Raw genomic sequence first — 19065 nt, 5'->3', positions numbered from 1 at the left:
ACATAATACACACACGTATGTATGTGTGTACTCTCCTTATTTTATGTATGTATGTATATATATAATTTATTTTTTCAATTTTTTATAAAACTTAAAAATTGTGAGGGTCACTTGAAAATAGATACAATAGAGAATTGCATGTGTTAAGGCCTGTCCCAGTTGGTTAATTTGTTAATCGTATACAGAACTGCAAGAACAATGTGAGAACATGATTTAACTTGGTTGATAACAAAATGCTTTTACATGTATAGGTCACAGCCCTACGTCGTCAGGTCCGGCCAGTATCAGATAAAGGGAAAGTGAGTCGCAAACTGAGTTTGCCTGAGCATATCCAGGAGCCCACTTCCAGTACACAGGATTATGATGCTTCAAGATCAGCTGTCCAACAAAGAATGAGAATATCCATGCAAAGACCACAGTCTGTAGTCCCCACAGCAAATGGAATAAGGTGAGAATGTGCTTTGTGCCTACTAAGGCTACATGCTTTCCATACAGCATCGTCTTAAAATTATCCAGTTGTAATAATGCAGATGTTTAGTATTCCAGCAAAGTGGTGCTCATCTGAAGGACTGATTATTAATTTTGCTTTAAAAACAAGTAATTTTGCTTCTCAGTTGCATGAAAGTGGATCTACTGGATGTGTGACTGAGGACCATTTGAAAGATGCTGTAACTCTCTGCTAAAACAAAAACAAATTTTATGGGTAGAGAGAGACTCCTCCAACCCTCCACCAGTGTTGTAGTATTTGCCTCTAAACTCCATTTAATACTAGTGCGAAGGTCATTGCATCTTAAAGCAGGCTGGTTAAACCTAAGAAAGTAAAAGTGGCATTTAAATCTTTGATCTCCTTTTCCCTTTCTTAACTTAATGTGAATTTCAGCAATCTTAATTTTCATTAGGCAAAATTCCTTGAAGTGTAGATCAGTCATTTTATTCTTGGCCCAACTGTCCGAGGTATGTTTTGTAATATTGGATCTTATGTGTGTGATGCACTGTGTGCTACTCTTGATCTCCTTTCATGAATTTGCTGATTTTTTAGCAGTAGAAGCAAATACATGGCTGTGCATACCCTGGGAGTAGTTCACAATTTTAGATGCATTTAACACCAAGCAGGAAAAGTGAGATTTTTGAACTAGAATACTGTTGGCATGTTCAGATATGTATGTAGTATGTTGAAATCTGAAATGTAGTAAATTATTTAATGTTCTGTAGGTTGAGGGGACAACTTTTTGATGATTAGCAAAAAAGAAATTGGCACAGTCGTGCATTACAGATATTTCACTTACCATGCAAGCATATATGCGCATAAGGCCAAATTCCAAAATCTTTGCTCTCAGTAAGTAACTTACTCCAGTGTAAGCCTGTCCCAACTCTGAAGGACTTGTTCTCCGTGTAAATGACTGACTTTGATGTGAGGCCCATTGATAAACAGAATTAAACCATGACCCAGATTCCAAAGGACTTGCTTTGAGTTAATCTTTTGGAATCTGGTCCCTGGTGTAAGCCCATTTATAGATTGGGCTTACAACAAGAACAAGTCTTTCAAATTGGGGCATACTTGCACTGGTGTAAGCCAATTAGTTGCGAGCACATCTTTTTGAATCTGGCCCGTATTTCATGTATGAATTTGTCTGCTAGTTTGATAGTTGCATGCATGTTCTGTTATACAGTGCTTTAAATATGATATGTAGCATTTTAGCAACATTTTGTCTTGTGGATGGTTATACTCCTCAGTTTTTTTTATTTTTGTAAAGTCTGGGTTAAATGTGTGGCCTTGTTTTAGTAGTGGGACTATGGTTATGTTCAGTTATGTTAGTTTTACAGTTCTTTCCATTTTTTTTTGTTTTAGTTTAATCCAATTTAGTGTAGGTATGTAGAACTGGGTCCATTTGCAAGTGATGCCATTTCCCATTTGGTTAATTATAGCTGTGATATACTTTTTAATTCAACATTTGTTCAAATTTTGTTAGACTTAATTTCTCAGGACTTGTTTTGTGTGGCATATTTGCATTTGTGTGGTTTCATTGTGAATTTTTTGCATGTGCACTGTGCAGTTTCACTTTCTTGTAAATGTGAATAGGGCTGAGTTAAATGATTGGCTAAAAAAAAAGAAACCCCACAAAAATTGGAACACCACAAAAATCAGCTACGTCACACGGATCTTAAGAGTTTTTAGCTTTATTTTGGTACCTCGGCCTTTCGCCTTCTAGGAATAAACCATGCATTGCAACCTGATCCAATTTATACACCAAATGCTCCATTCAATGATTAACCAGTTAAACATACAGTAATCTAATTATCAACAATTTAGCTAACGACTTTACTTGAGACAAAATGCCATTATTACCAAATACTTTCAAAAAACTTTTTTGTTTATTTATTAATTAAATAACATATTTATTTAATACATGTTGTTATAAAATTCCACAGAAATCTATTCCTATAAAGTCAAATTGTTATCCAAGTTCATTCCACTGAGGTAAAGTGTCCTATAATTTATAATCATCCTACATTATAATCTGTTAAGTTCCTCTTTAAAACTTACCCAAATACTCAAATGTGGTTGGGTTAATACACTAAAAAACAAACTGTTTCCCAATTCGCCATGTGCAGATATAATATTAAGTGATTGGTAAGACTGTTAGAGTGCTTGATGATACATATGGAGTGGTGAAAAAAATGTATATTTACCACACCCTGTACTGTGTGCTGGGTTATTGTTTTTAAACTCTGTTTTCTGTCTTTCTTTCCACCTTCTTTAGTAATCCTGTCCATGGCTGAACATATCAGTTTTGCAGGAAGCCATGTAAATTGCTGATTCTCCATTAAGAAATGCATGCTTCCTTGGAACTTTAGCATCACAGTTCACCTGAGTATGATGATAGTTTATGGGAAGAATGAAGCTCCATACCAAGAAAAACAGGGCACTGAAGGATAAAATGGAAAGAGAGACCTGTCATCTATGTGGAAAGGAGTCATGAGAGAAAGCAGCACAAATTTGAACAAGCATATATAGCACAGGCTAGTAGATGGGGAGATTGAGTTAGGAAAGACATGGAAGAACACATGAATGGAGTGGATATCAGAGACTGATGCATTTTGGATCATGCTGTGGTCATTAGGAGAGTGAGGATAGAAGGAACAGATGGAAAGGCATTCAAGTTAGAAATAGATGGGATACAAGCAAAGAGAAAGAAAGGCAGTAAGGAAAAGTTATGAGGGGTGAGTGTGATAATGAATTGTAGGGGTAGTATTGCAGAGATAGAAGAAATATGTTGGGAATATGAGACTGGTGTTTGAAAAGCTGACTGGAGAGACTAGGAAGAAGCCAAAGTTGGTAGGATTAAACATTAACTATTTTGATTTAGTGTTAAATTGACCACTTCTCCAAGAAGTGATGTTAGGGTTTTTTACTCACAACTGCTCTTTCTTTGCTGATCCCTCCAATTCTGTCCACTGTACCCTTTTTAACCAGGTGCAATTACAAATATATTTTACATTATACCTACTCTCCTGCCCTATTCCTTGTTTCTAGTACATTTTCCATATTTACTGTAATTGCATATTTCTTAAAGTTCAATCTACATCTCCATCCACATATTCCTTCATGATACAAACTCCATTTCCCTTACACGCATACCCCCCCCCAAAAAAAAAAGAGACTATACAACATAATCCAGACAATGTATTTTACTAAAAACAAACAGACCTTTAACATTTCCATTCACTAAAATGACTTAAACTTCACTGGAACAATTAAATTAAGCCATTTTATATATACCCAAACTTGTCATATATCCAACCATGTGATATATTTCTTAAATGAACATCACTATTTTAAAACGTGTAAACTGTACATTGTAGCACGATTATAATTTCCTAAAAAGAGTAAGTAATGTAAAAATTAGATGATGATACAGACTAATAAGATTTGTTATGCAATACGCATTTTATATTAATATATTCATTCTAACCTGGCATAATATCTGCTTTGAGAATTAATTGCTTTTTTTACTTTTAAGTTCTAACCTGTTATTGTAGTCCCTCCCATGAGTATCAAATTCAGCATGTTCTATTGCAAAGAACATTTGTAGAAATGTTTGCATGCAGTGGAGTGCTTATATAATATGGTTAATGAATCTTTTATCTTAATAAACCTACTACTACACACCCCATAATATTTGTTCATATGGGCAAATCTAATTTTATGCCATTACAGATAAATCTGTACAGCTTACATGTGCTGCATGCAAAAGTTCATTTTTATTTTGTAGTGACACACTACTGCTTTATTGCCCAAAGCTGTCACCCTCTCATTCCCTGCCTTCCCAGTCAGTCCACAACACCTCCATTCCTCTCTTTGCTAGCTTTTTAACCTCCCCAGTGTCCAGCTTAAGCTTCTGCAACACCTCATCCCCTCTAGCTTCCTTCGTTATTGTACTCATTACTCTGGCCTTCTTGACTAAATTAGTAATTAATCTAGTTAACTAGATTTTTCATAGGTGTTTACTAGGCTAATGACCAGAAGGGAAATCTCCGACAAGTTCTGGCACCCTTGATAAGTGTAAGCAGAGGCTTGGGAGGTGAAATATTTACAAGCAGGGGCCTGGGAGATGAGTCATTTACTGGCTGCCTGTGTCCATTAGAGACATAGGTACCTAACCAGGGATGAATTTTCTGTTCCCTATTCATTTGTTCAGGTTTCACTTGAATTGGGTTAGGGAGGAACTCTGCTCCATATGGATGGGGAGCCTGATCCAGAGAAGGCGTAGTCTGTGGGACACATATCTTTCTCTCCAGCAGATCCTATTTGTACCACAGACAAGGTTTAAGTCTTTAAAATAGATAATTCTGGTGCTGTTTGTTTTGCGGATATGCAGAAAGTCCATCAGAGTGGGGGTCTGAAAATGCCTTGTATGCCAGGCATAGATCTCCCCTCAACAGGCTATAGGTGACAGAATACAGGGATAGGGCCTTGAGGCAGTCTGCATAGGCAATATTACTTGCACCCTGTATTCTTTTAGTGAGGAACCTCTGTGGACACTCCAATTATTGGATATGCCAGGTTAGGTAAATACCAAAGGAGGCATTGTACTCAATGATAGGTCTGATGAATGCCAGATACAGTGGAACAGTAACATCCTTGGACCTAGATACCATACATTTCTTTATAAGTTCTGTAACATAGAATGATTTACTCACCACTGTAGACACGTGATGGTCAAAGGCTAGCTTACTATCTGTGTGTGTCCTGAAGTAACTTACTAGTGGGTGTGTTGTCAATATGATAGTTACCAGGGTTGACTTCCCAAAGGACACTGTTATGCATTTCTTGGTATTTAGTTTTACAGGTTTTAGTGCATGGCTCTGGCACCAGTTGTTTCTGTGTCAGCCCTTCCTGGAGAAAATTTGCGCCAGTGGGTGATTCAGTGACAGCTCTTAATTTGCAGTCATCTGCAAATGTAGTCAAGCAGAGGCCACTGATATTGGCATTGACTTCAGAGAAGTCCTTGCCAAAAAGGAGCAGTCCCAAGACTGATCCCTGAGGTACACCACTTGTGACTGGCCTCTTTGTTCAGGTGGACTGGCCTCTTTGTTCAGGTGGACTCCCCACTTCTAGCTTCTTGGGTACTGTCTGTGAGCGAGCTGGCTATCCATTAGGTGACATAATGGTTTGTACCTAACCTCATAGGTTTGTCAACAATGACTGAGTGAGGATTGTGTCAAATGCCTTGGCAAGGTCAAGGTAGACAGTTTGAACCATTTTGCCCTCTTCCATTGCTTTGGTGACCTTCTCAAAGAACTCATTTTGGTTGGGTCCAGTGTCTGGAGGTTCCCTGTGCAGGAAACATATGATGATGTTCGGCATAACTTTTAAATTCAGAAGTATTTGGAAGACTGGCTGGATGTTGGGCTTCCATGGCCGGGAATCCCATATTGTTAATAATACTACAGCAGTGAATGTAAGGGCATCACCATTTAACACTGATTGTCAGGAAGTCCTTCTGCTTGGTGCAGCTGGTTGCCTATGACATATTTAAATCTATAAAGATTTTATTGTCCACTTGTATTTAGCACTGATCCAACCAATTATAAAGTACAGCTCCCCCTGTAGAATGTAAATTACCAGGTATGGCAAACAGTTTGAAATACCCCAGAGATTTCTAACCAAGAGGATCATGGGCCTAAAACCTCCTAAGCTACCAGAGAAGATTAGAAAAACTATTAAATTTTTGTGTGTCTTATAGGCTCCTCAGAGTAGACCCATGCCCTGCCTTCCAAAACGGTCAATGACTCTAGTCCAGGATCTCTTGTACCTTTACAAGTAAATGCTCCCACAAATACCAGAACAAGGCATCTAAACCTGTCTCAGCAAATCATAAAATGAGTTGAGACCGATTCATTACTTAGCATCTCCCTTGCCTCTCAAATAGACTCCCTCTGCAAATCAAGCATTGTGATACACGATCTTCCTTCAAGTGGAACCTGAATAATTAGATGATGATCTATAAATTCATCCTGGGCTTGACTGGCCTAGAAGGTGCAGTCTAGGGTGGGATCTGGCAATTTGTAATGGTCACAAGACTCAGTAGACGTGAATTTCCTATGATTTTTGTTGTATGAAATAGAGAGGGAGTTTAGCATATATTTTCATTCCTCTTGACAAGAAATCTTGTGTGCTGCACATTTTTTTTGGGGGGGGGGGGGTATGTTCCTGTTGTTAGTCTTCAGTCCCTTTCCTGGCCAATAGACCCATTCTTTCTCATTACTGGGGCAAGGGTCAATCAAGGAGGTCATTAATTAGAACAGCCGTCAGGAGTGATTTGAGGATCAAGCAGTGTGATGCACTGCTTTCCTTCAAATGGGACCTGAATAATTGGACTGATATTCATAAATTCACCACAGACTTGAATGATCTAGCCCTCCTTGAGAGGGGAGGTATGGCTTTTATGGCTGTAGCAACCATACAAGTCTGGCTAAGCTTGAAAAGGGGGCGATGCAAAGGGCTTATTACACTGATCATCACTTGCTTTCACAAGAGACATTGTCAGCAGTCAGCTATGCCCCCAAACTCGGAAGCATAGAAAGGGGTTCCCTGTTCTCCACCAGGAAGATCGCACTAAAGAAAGAGTAATGTCTTAAATGGCTCTGTGCATACCTAGGGTTAAGTTTGACCAGCAAATCTGACATAAAGATCACTAGCATAAGGAGATACTATGGCTAATGCATTGGATACCAATGCATTGGTTTGGTTGCTTGTTATTGCAACAGCGAAGTTAAATGTTGAGCATTTTTCCCCTCAAACAAAGCATGCCTTCTCCAAAACGTCACTGTCAGCCTGGGCAGAGTTACATTTCACTGGATTTGGGAAAAAGGAAAAAATTCAGTCATTCACTATACAGCTTGGAAGACAATGAGATTTTTTTTTAATTAATTAATGATGGCCGATATCAGAAAATGTTCAGTTTGCCTTTTGTTTTTTTTTTGACTGAAGACATCCATCTGCATAATTAATGGACCATAGTGCATCTGTAATATGGCTTAGAGACAGTCTCTTAATTCCCTTTTCACTTAATTTTCAAATGGGGCATTCCCAAGACTTTTGAAGTACTTTGAATCCATGCATCATCTTTAAACACATTTTATATCAAATAATAGTGACATTGTAGTCTGATTTAGATCACAAAATACTACACAAGCTGTATATCCATGCATGCATGTGTGCATTTGTCTGTACATAGTTGCAATCCATTTCTGTAGAGGGTAATTAAAAGGGATTCATTGTATCCAAGAGGGAAATATGGCCCTAGTGCCTTATAATTGGGATGCATCTTCAAATGAACTTTGTTGTCATGAGCTTATGTCATGAATATATAGGCTACTTAACTATTCGTACATGCTCAGGCATTAGTTATGTTTTTTGGCTCTTTTGTTAAGTACATTCAGAGAGGTAATGCAGGTCGTCATTATGTGCATATATATTACAATAAGCAGTTTTTGCCAAGTAGTATCTTGTAACTAGTAACCGTGTGACTTTTAAAGGGCATGATCATTCAATGTATTTCCTCTCATTTCCTTTTTATTTTATATATTCTAGGAAGAATTACCAGAGGAAAGTCACTACTGTTTATTCATCAAAGGCAGCTAGAGTTAAGTGGCAGTCACTTGAACGCAGGATTACAGATATTATTATGCAAAAAATGACGATTGCTAACATGGAGTCTGATATGAACCGCTTGCTGAAGGTAAGTATTAATCAAGTACTGTCTTTTTTTTTTTTTTTTAATACCACCAACACTATGTCTACCTACTGTTTAAGTTGTCTTCAGCTGACCATGGTTATTCATTAATGGGGTAAAAGACACTTGGAGTGGTAACCCTTCAGTCAGCCGTGAAGGATTTCTTTTTCTGCTCTTAAACTGAACTCCAGTGGCTGAGGACGGGTGCTTGCTCTTAGACATGAGTCTTCTGTTCTTTCACATTCTGTCCTTGCTCACTCCCATATGAACATTACTTGACAACAGGATTGCCACCTAACGTTTTTCTGGATACTCCAGAAAACTGAAGGCTCATCCAGTAATAATTTTGCAAACTCTTGATACATACCTCTCAACCTCTTAGCATAAGAAATCTGGGCAAAGTCTACAGTAATGGGGGACAAAGGCCCAAATACAGGAAGAGATCTTAAACATTGCTCTTATAAACTTAGAAACTTGCTCGAATAACAGTTTTTTTGTTAGCATGCATTTTCTGCCCAAATACAGGAAGAGATCTTAAACATTGCTCTTATAAACATAGAAACTTGCTAGAATAACAATTGTTATCATGCATTTTCTAAAGGATGTTAAGTCTGAATCTCAAATGTGAGTCATTATTTAGTGACTTCAGTCCTCCATGATTCTTCAGAAAACCATAAATTTTGTGAATATACCAAAAATACGAACTGAAAATCTGGACAATTGAGAGGTATGCTCTGATCTTCTGTTTGTCAGAGCAAAAAGAATGTCATTTTTTGTAAAATCACTGCCCCCAAATGCTTTCACTTCAGAGTAGTGAGGTTGTGTCTTTTGGCAGCAAAGCAAATTAAAAAAAAAGTTCAGCAGAAATGACAAGACCATATACATAATAAATTGGGTGGGGAGAGTAGGTAGGATGAGTGAGGTAAAACTAGAAGTGATTTCATTCTGTACTTTATGTGGACCCATTGTCTCTCTTATGACACACACGCGTATATACACACACACACACACATACACACACAGTGGTAGGCCAGACACATTAAGAAGAATCAGTGAGCCATTTGACAAGCAAGTTCTTTGACCATATACAGATGTAGGTGTCTTAGAATGAACTTCGCTGATTTTTATTGTTACATGTTTATAACATATTTGAACAGATATGAAAATGTAGTAGTCTGTTACTTGTCATTAACTTTTAGTGACTATTTTATTGCATTTCATTTTTCCCTGCTAGATTTATAAAAGAACCGGGTGAAAACTGAGTTAGAAAAATGCACATGGGCTCTTAGTGTACAAACCTGTGCATTTATTTACTTACTTTGAAATTTGCTAGCAATATGGTTTAGGCTTATAACCTAAACTGAAATATGTTTTAATGAAATAAAAGTGTAGTGTGCATTATATTATTTTCAACTCAGAGTAATTAGGCTTTGTGTTTTAGACAGGAGTCTGCTTTGCACAATCACTAGAATTCAGAAAGGTTATCATCAACAGAGCTAATTGGGCAACATGGGGACTGCCAGTTAGAGAGAGTGATGATCTCGGACTCAGTGATGGGATAAAGGTGCACTGTGAAACATGTCATTAGCAGCTCATTACCATGTCTCTGAATTGAACTTTGAGAGCTGTAAGACTGTGCCGTTGTTCTACCACCCAACTCATATCCAGGCAGCTGCAGGCATGTCCCTAGAGATACACACTATCACAGAAGTGCACCAACAGGTTTTCTCCTATACATGCACTCGCGTGTGCGGGCGAGCACACACACACACACACACACACACACACACACACACAGGTTCACCTACATAGGTTCATACTGAAATAGGTTCACCATAGGCCTGCACAAGCTATACACATTTTTTTGAGCCTGCCTTAGTATGGGGAACTATACCCATTATTTTGCTGTGATATTGTTTTGCTGTGCCCAGTGACACAGATTGCAGCCTCTGGTAATGCCCTGATCTCCCATCCATGACACTGGATTTATCTTCTCCAAATAGAGGTCTGCCCATTACTCAGCCTCCGATTTATTTGGTCAGCTCCAATCTACCTCATGATGAATCTATCTCCAGCACGCCCTATTAAGATAGTCGATTTAAGTTAAGTCTCCCCGTGTCGGTTTGGGTGGGTTTCTGCCGGATTTAGATGCAAGTTCATTCTCATGGGGCTTGGTTTTACATGGCGATATTAATCAAATGTCATTATTGTGGTCACTGCATAGGACTGAATAGCTTCTGAGTTCTCGGTTTTGGTGAGATACTTTAGATGTTTGAGACCCCTTTTATCCTTCAGACTTTTTTGTTGTGGCTCCTTGGGCTGCAGTACCGGGTCAGATACATGATGAGATGGCTAGCATAGGAGGGTCGGACTTGTGATGAATCTGATGGACTATGAGTATTGGTCCCCTTGATCTAGATGAGATCCCTGAATGATCTTAGGGCAATAAGGTGAAAGATCTTCACTACTCCTGAACCTCTATAGCAGGTGACAGACTAACTACTACTGCTCAGTGGATGAATTACCCAGGTCCTGATATGTTCTTATCTTCTGTTTGGATCGCCACCTATTTGGTAGCTAGGGGTAATTTTGTTTTCCCGCATGACTAGCATTTTTTTTTATATCCCGTTTCTTTGATCTCATTTTGATCTGTATCTGTGTGTGATGTCCTTTAAGATATATCTGTGTCAGAGTCATTTTTACTATATACCAGATGTTTCTGTGTGCTGCTTTTGTTGTTGTCTCATGTCCTGTTTGTGCTTGTACTAGATGCCAGTGTGTGAGTGTAGTGAGTGGGCCCAGGACTGAGCCCTGTGGTCAGACAGACCCAGCACTGTGTGGAGCTAGTCAACTCTGACCCTGTGGGTTCTGTCACCAGCAACTCTGCAAACCCATCTTGTGATCTTAGTATATGGGTTAAGCTGATGAGTGATTTGTTTTTTCAATGATACCGAAGTGGGTATCGTAGGAGGTAGGCTGTGTGGGGTGCCTTTCCCTCATCAACTGCTTTGGTGACTGTTTTTTCAAAGTCAGCAAGTTTTAGAGGCATGATCTGAAAGACAAGCAAGCAAAGCTGGATCTGGATGCCAAACAAGTCTGGAATGTCTTTGGGTATTTATGTGTCCATACATGATCTCCTCCTCTTCTCCATGGCTTTCCAAACATCAAGCTAATGGGCGGTAAGGGTAATTTGGAGCATCGCCCAGGCCTTTGTGAAGTGGGACCACAGTTGTTGTGTGCAGTGCCCTGAGTGCATGTAAGAGTGAGGTGATAATGATTAAACAGCTGTCCTAGCTGTGGGTTTAATCGTTGAGTGAGTTTGAGCACAGCTGGCACACACATCATCATGGATGGATGCTGTGTTTTTTTTTTTGGGTTTGGAGAGCTTGGGCGTTGGAGATGTTTGGGGGGCTGCAATCGCTTGGTATAGATATCTCTCTCTTTATGCATCTCTGTCTATATCTATGTCTATGTTTATCTAACTATATATATATAGCCACCTGGCCATGATGGTCACTGTTATAATGTCATCCAGACCCCATATGCAAAAATGGGAAAAACAGGTTGTGGATGGGTGTGTGTGTGTGTTTGTGTATATATGTATGTGTATATATACATATATATATATATATATATATCTATATATATATATATATATATATATATGTGTGTGTGTGTGTGTATGTATATATATATATATATATATATATATATATATATATATATATATATATATATATATATACACACACACACACAGATGTGTGGGTCTACTTCACGTACTTGAAGTTACACAGTAACGAAACTGAAAACATCAAAATGAAAACAACGAAAATGCAGACACACGATATTTAGGAATAACGAAACTCATAACATTGAAAAAGCAACAGCAGGTATTAGAAACTACTGCTGACATTCTCTGTGCTTTTATAAGTGTGAACACCAGTGCAAGATGTTATATAGCTCAGAGATATAATCTGCATCAAAGTATCAGTTTTAACATGCACAGAACATACTACAAAACTCTCTTGTAACCATACCATGTTTTACACAAAAAAAAATGTATGTTGTACAAAACTGTGCAGTTTACATCTTTAGCAGTGTATCTATAGCATAAAGTAAATCCATAGTATCATACAGGTTTTAGGCTGCAAAACAAATTCAAAATGATTATACCTCTGCAATAATTTTCTCTTCTTTGGACGTTAAACATGTAAATTAGCTGTAACATTTTACCTCATCGTAGATTGAAATATATTAAAGCTATTCCTATGCTATTTAAGATGTAAACTGAAAATTATTTTTATTATTAACCAGGAAACAGAGTCGAAAGCCAGTAAACATGCTTTAATAACCACAAACAGCAGCTACACTGTAAAACAACACACTGAAAAGAATTTAGCACTTTCATCCTTCAGGACATTCATAGGACATTCATAGGACATTCATAGGTTACTACTAGGCTAACCCAATTATCTCTTGTGAGATTCAAACCCTGTACCTTATGTTTGTAAGGCAAACACCTTAACCATTAGGCCACCCTCCTCCAGAACTAAGCAAGTGCCCAACCAGAACAGTTAAATATCAATTAAAATTCAATTAAAAAGTCACATGACAATTATACAATTAATTTAATAGTAATAAATATTAATTTAAAACTTCCCTTTGTTACAAGACACATTAACATTCTAAATTCTTTAAAAATAGAATAGATGAAATAGAACCACATATAATTTAGCCCAGATTCATTTAAAGCATTGAGCCTGAGCTGCCATTTCAGTTCTCTAATTAGTAAATGTGCCTCAATGATTAGACCCCTGTCATCCTTTTTAAGTTGGTCACTCACAAAATATCCAAATCTATGTCCAGGATTTTTTCCACATGTCTATAAAGTGCATTAGTATCTTTTCTATTTTTAATGTCCCTCTCATGTTCGGACACCCTTTCTTTTACCCTTCTAATGGTTTTACCAATATAATATGCTGAACAGTCAAGGCAGCTGGCGGTATATACAGCCCACTTAGTATTACAGTTATATTTTCCTTTTATAATAACCTTATAACCATTAAGAATGAACTGGTCCCTCACTAACATACAGGAACACATTTTACAACAGCCACACTTATGCATTCCATCCAAAGCCCCACAATCCCTCCTATTTTTCTGTTTATTCCCCAACAGTTGTTTAAAACAAAGATCTTTCCTATAAATCACTGTTGGTTTGTCCCCCAATATTTTACTCAAATGGGGGTTGGTGGATATCAACAACCAATTGAATCTCAAAATGGAAGCCCAATGTATGACTATATAAAGAAAGGGTACTTATAAAAGCCCTATTAAAACTGGTAAACGGGTACTTTTGTGCCCATGTATTTCACCACAACTATCCTCAGAAACACTACTGCTCCTAGTATCACTGTTCAGTGCAACTCCATTGTTATAACACAACAGAGGTAAATATAATCCACTTCTCCTCTTGTGGGTTACCTCATCAAAAATAGGTTTTAAGAATTCTTTGGGGTACCCTCGCTTCATGAAAATGTTCAATAATATTTGACATTCATCAATAAAAGTCACCTCATCAGAAATCATTCTTGCCAGTCTTACCAACTGGCCTTTCACCAGTGATTTCTTCAGACAATAGGAGTGGTGGCTATCAAAATGTAAGTAACTATTAGAAAAGGTACTTTTCCGAAAGATGTTAGATGCAAAACAGTTCTTATTAAAATCCTTGGTAATCCTAACATCCAAATAGGAAATGCTTAACTCACTATAGTCATGTACAAACATTAGAAATGATTGTGGTGGAATTAATATACTGAAAACAACTGTCAAGTTTTTCCCTACTTTCCTTCCAGACAATAAATATATCGTCCAAAAAGTGGGTGGAGAACACAAATCCTGAGTTAAAGGGGGAATTAAATACAAACTTTCCGCTAAACTTCTCGGCGTAATTGTTGATGAACAATAAGTTCGATATATATGTACAATAAAAAGGGCGGCCATGGTGGTGCAGCGGTTAGCATTACCACCTCAAAGCAAGAGGTTCTCCAGTTCGATCCTCAGCTGGGGTGCCTTCTGTGTGGAGCCTGCATGTCCTCCCTGTGGTTGTCTGGGTTTCCTCCAGGTGCTCCGGTTTCCTCCCACATCCCAAAGACATGCCGTAGGTGGATTGGACACTCTAAATTGGCCCTAGGTGTGAGTGTGTGTGTGTGCCTTCTGTGGAAGGTTGGGCGCCGGGCTGGAAACTCGACACTGTAAAACTCCACAGCCAGTCATGAGCAGACAGGTGATCTGTTGTGGCGACCCCTAACTGGGAAAAGCCGAAAGAAGAAGAAGAATCCATGTACAATAAAACAAAAAAAAACACCAAAAGCTAGGTATGCTGTATAGGAACAAACCACTTTCTGTCAAACACAGCTAGGCTCACTCTGGCCTCTACTTTTCTCCTTCCTTCCTTACTATATGGTACACCTCTCCTAACCAACCTGTCTTCCTCTACCACCTCTAAATTAGAAAGCTGCTACAATAAAATCTCTAAATTTGTCTCCAAATCCAAAAACTTCCACTCATCACTGCCTCTCACCCTACAATCCCTGAACTGGCTGGAACTACCAAACCACTTAGATTACCTACAACTCTCCATAGCACACTCACTCATATTTTATCCTACTAAATGTCCCGCTCTAAATAATATCCTTCCACCTTATATTCCCAACAGACCCCTTAGATCTGAACATCAGAACTTAATTTCTATCCACAAACCTAAACATCCTGCCGGCCAGCTGCTCCTCTCCTATGCCCTGGGCAAAAAATGGAACTCCCTCCCTTCCCCACTAAGAACCACCTCAAACACCGAAAATTTCAAGGCTCTGCTTTTCAAACACCTGTCTACTAAACGATAATGCCCCTGCCTACTCCCTACTTAATCTTGGATCGCTTCTAGTATAAGAGTCTCCTCATTCTGATACATTTGCCCTATCCTCCTCCTATAGACATATTCCTACAACTATATCAATCTCTCCCTGCTATCTCCTGCAGCTTTATCCCTCTACTTAACTACTTCTACCCCTAGCGCTAGATTTGCTCAACAAAACTGGTAAGACTACCTAATCCTTCTCCTACAGCTATACCTGCTCAACAAAACTTGTAAATACTAGACAATCCTTCTACTCCTAGAACTATACTTGCTCAACAAAATGAGTAAATATTGAGCAGTAATTTCTGTCTCTAATACTTGCACTCAAAGCACCACCGCTGTTTCTCCCTGAATCTCTTCACTATAGGCAATTTCTATACAACCTTAACTCTCAGTTTAGGAATTTCAAAGAATTACTGCTTTACTATGCAAATGTAATAAGCATAACTTAATATAAAAATCAAAATTTTAATCAATTTCTATATGAATTGTACTCTCATACTGTCCTGTATTCCTTGAAATCGTATTCTGTAAACTGTTTAATGCTTTTTAAAATCTTGATTGTGTTGATATCCTGTATGTAATATATTTTTAATGCATTCTCGGTGCTTTTCTCCCCAGGCCTCCACTGAAAATGGGCCATGTTGACCCAGTGGACTTCCCCAGTAATCAAACTGGAATAAATAAATAAATAAATAAATAAATAAAATGATTTTCCCAAAAGCTCATAATAAGATTTGCGAAACTGGGGGCACATGCTGCCCCCATAGCTACACCCTTCATTTGTCTGTAAAGTTGTCCCTCAAAATACAAGAAATTATTCAGCAACACCATTTCCATTAAAGCACTGATGGTATTTATACAATCCTGGAACAAAACACCAATATCAGCCAAGGCATTCTCAAACCATCTAAGGCCAGTCTCATGTGGGATGACTGAATGTAAGTCACACACATCTATAGTGACCAGAATGTATCCGTCTGAAAGGGAACATCTTCCAGTTTTTTAAGAAAATCCCACAAATCTTTACAAATCTGGAGCACTAACCCCATGGAAGACTTTACCCAATAATCTATAAATTTAGCAAAGTAATGTGTCTTACACCTGTTCCCATCCACAGTAGGTCTGGGGGGGGGGGTTCTGTATGTTTTTATGGATCTTTGGTATCCCGAATATGCCAGCTATCACCGGCCATTTGTTGTGTAAAAAATCGTGTCTGCCTGAAAACGCCGAAATCGCAGATCGCCGTCAATGAGAACAGACACCAGAAGATCAACAACGGAGAAGACCGACAGTTGAGAATCCCGATGCTGAGAACACCGACATGTTAAGGTAAGTGTGCTATAGGGACGGACGTTAGGGTCAGGGTGTGGGTAAGGTAAGTGTGTGATAGTGGCGGACGTTAGGGTAGGGTGCGGGTCAGGTATGTGTGCGATAGTGACGGAGTTTAGGTTTAGGGGCGGGTTAAGTGAGTTAGGGTTAGGGTGCGGGTAAGTTAATTGTGCGATAGTGACAGACCTTAAGGTTAGGGTTTGGGTTAAGGTTAGTGCATAGATAGCTGTGTATGTAAGGTTTAGTGTAGGTTTGTAAGGTTTTTGGTGTGCTTGTGTTGTGTGTGTATTTTTTGGGAAAGGTCTTTGTTTTGTTGATTGTCGGAATTTTGGTTTGTCGGGCATGTGAAGTTTCGTGTTTTTGAACTTTTTTTTTTTTTTGTGTTGGTTATTTCGTTGTTGGTGTTTTGGCGTGTCGGTGTTATCAGGTAGACCCAAAAAATCATATTCATCCAATTCATTCTGCCTTTGGAATAACATATCAAGTAACTGAACGTCATTTCTAGCATAGGCAACATTCAGTTAATTTCTAGAAATTTCCTGATATGTATCAGATAGCAACAATTCGTTCATCCTGTTGTTATAATCAGTTAGAGCCATGATAACAACCCCTCCCCCCTTATCAGGTTTCATGATACGAATGGTTTTATCATACATAAATTCAAACAGGTGTTTTTCAACTTCAGTTAAATTAGTAAAATTATTACCAGGCTTACGAATAACATCCCTAAATTGATTAGTTCAAACCTGCCAAATGTCAATAAAGTCCCATGCACCGGGGATTAAATTTACTAGACCTTTTTAAAGCATTATTAGAACATCCACCGTCTGCACCACTTTCATTAGAATTAAATAACACGGCCAAGTTCAATTTGCGACTATAAAGTTTCAGATCTATTAAGGTTTGGTCATTTTTAGCTCTGTTGGCAAGGATGAACCCAAATCCCTTAGCTAACAAATCTGCATGTTCAACAGAGAACTCTTTGGCAGAAAAGTTAAAAATAGTAAAATCCATGTTTGAATTCAGTACCTTTTTAACATCAGAAATGGCATCAGTTAACGGCTGCACTGCCATCTGCCAGTTCTATCATTTCCATCTGGGGCCATTCTTCCTGTTACCAGTCTTGGGTCTCGTCCCTTGCCTCTGATAAAAATCCTCATGATATACCACATTGGGAGCCGAATTTGACAACCTTTGAGCTTGTAAACACTCAGAATGCCTAACTGTAACCATTCCTCCATTTCCAGCCACCTCCTTGGAAGCGTGGTTACTGTCAAAAGGCTTGTCTTGGGTTACCACTGGTTGAAAAAAAGGCTCATCAACAGGCCCCTCACTAGAACCAGTAAGGTCAGGATAAACACACCCACTGGAGTATGCTTCAGCATCTCTTTGTAATTTTTTCTTCTTCCCTAACATATTCTTTTTGCAGTCAGTATCTATTTTTACAAAGGCATCATTGTAATTGAAATAATATTGAGGAAATAATAGATACGATTTAATACAATTGTCTAAATTGTCCAGTTCACTAGACAATGTTTCAGTACGCTGATCATTAAACGTGATCAGCTGTTCCATCAACTCACAGCCTGCTTTATCAAAAATCCCAATCAGCGTTTTGTGAAATTTGGAAACCTTTGTTACTCCATTGGGAAAACACCAAAACTGCAGGCCCTTGGGGACCCATTTGTTCCCCAAACATTCATGTAAATACACATTATCAAGTTGTAATCTCTTGATCTGGCCCATTTTAATTTCAAAGGACCTTAGTTGCTGTTGCAAGGTGCCGAAACCGGCTCTTGAGTTCACATTATTAAACACAACCCCACTTGTAATATCAAAACTATTAGCCTTCCAAGCTTGAAAGCTAAATTCAGTTTGTACATTAGAAGAAGCATTAGCATTGGAAAGTACAGTTAAATTGTTACCATTTGAAACAACTGGTGTTGTTTGAGTGAGTGGAGGCCTCAAACTGTCAGCATTCTGTTCAGAACTGCTCGGACACGTATCCAGGCTGGATAGTATTGCTCACTTCTCCTACATTACCATTCAATACACATAACTTCTAGTTGAGCTGTAATAGTAAATTAGTTAAGTTCCCAATAGAGGCATTGAGACCTCCAATTATTCCAGCAAGTTCACCAGTGTTTTTTGACCTCTGCAGCCATGAACAATTCTTCTCCAATCCAAACTAATAACCAGGAAACAGAGTCGAACACTGGTAAAAAAGCTTTAATAACCACAAACAGCAGCTACACTGTAAAACAACACACTTAAAAGAGTTTAGCGCTTTCATCTGTCAGGACATCATCAGAACTAAGCAAGTGCCCAAACCGAACAGTTAAATATTAAAATTCAGTTAAAAAGTCACATGACAATTATACAATTAATTTAATAGTAATAAATATTAACTTAAAACTTTAAAACTTTCCTTTGTTGCAAGACACATTAACATTCTAAATTCTTTAAAAATAGAATAGATGAAATAGAACACATATTTAGCCCAGGATCCTTTAAAGCATTGAGCCTGAGCTGCCATTTCAGTTCTCTATAGTAAATGTTCCTCAATGATTAGGC

General features: G+C 38.3%; 1 protein-coding gene across 1 annotated transcript in view; it reads left to right on the top strand.

The window, feature by feature from the left end:
• The window catches only part of LOC122815018 (kinesin-like protein KIF21A), a 1294913-nt gene that overhangs the window by 608538 nt on the left and 667310 nt on the right, over nucleotides 1-19065 (top strand). Inside the window, exons 17-18 of the mRNA XM_044087270.1 lie at nucleotides 252-448; nucleotides 8099-8246. Of these exons, the coding sequence (XP_043943205.1) occupies nucleotides 252-448; nucleotides 8099-8246 (345 nt within the window). The remainder of the gene's footprint in view (nucleotides 1-251; nucleotides 449-8098; nucleotides 8247-19065) is intronic.

This window comes from Protopterus annectens, chromosome 11.part0 (assembly GCF_019279795.1).
Source record: "Protopterus annectens isolate FY-2018-M chromosome 11.part0, PAN1.0, whole genome shotgun sequence".
NCBI classification, from domain to species: domain Eukaryota; kingdom Metazoa; phylum Chordata; order Ceratodontiformes; family Protopteridae; genus Protopterus; species Protopterus annectens.
Note: the sequence above shows the minus strand (reverse complement) of the source record. Positions and strands in the feature narration are given on the sequence as shown.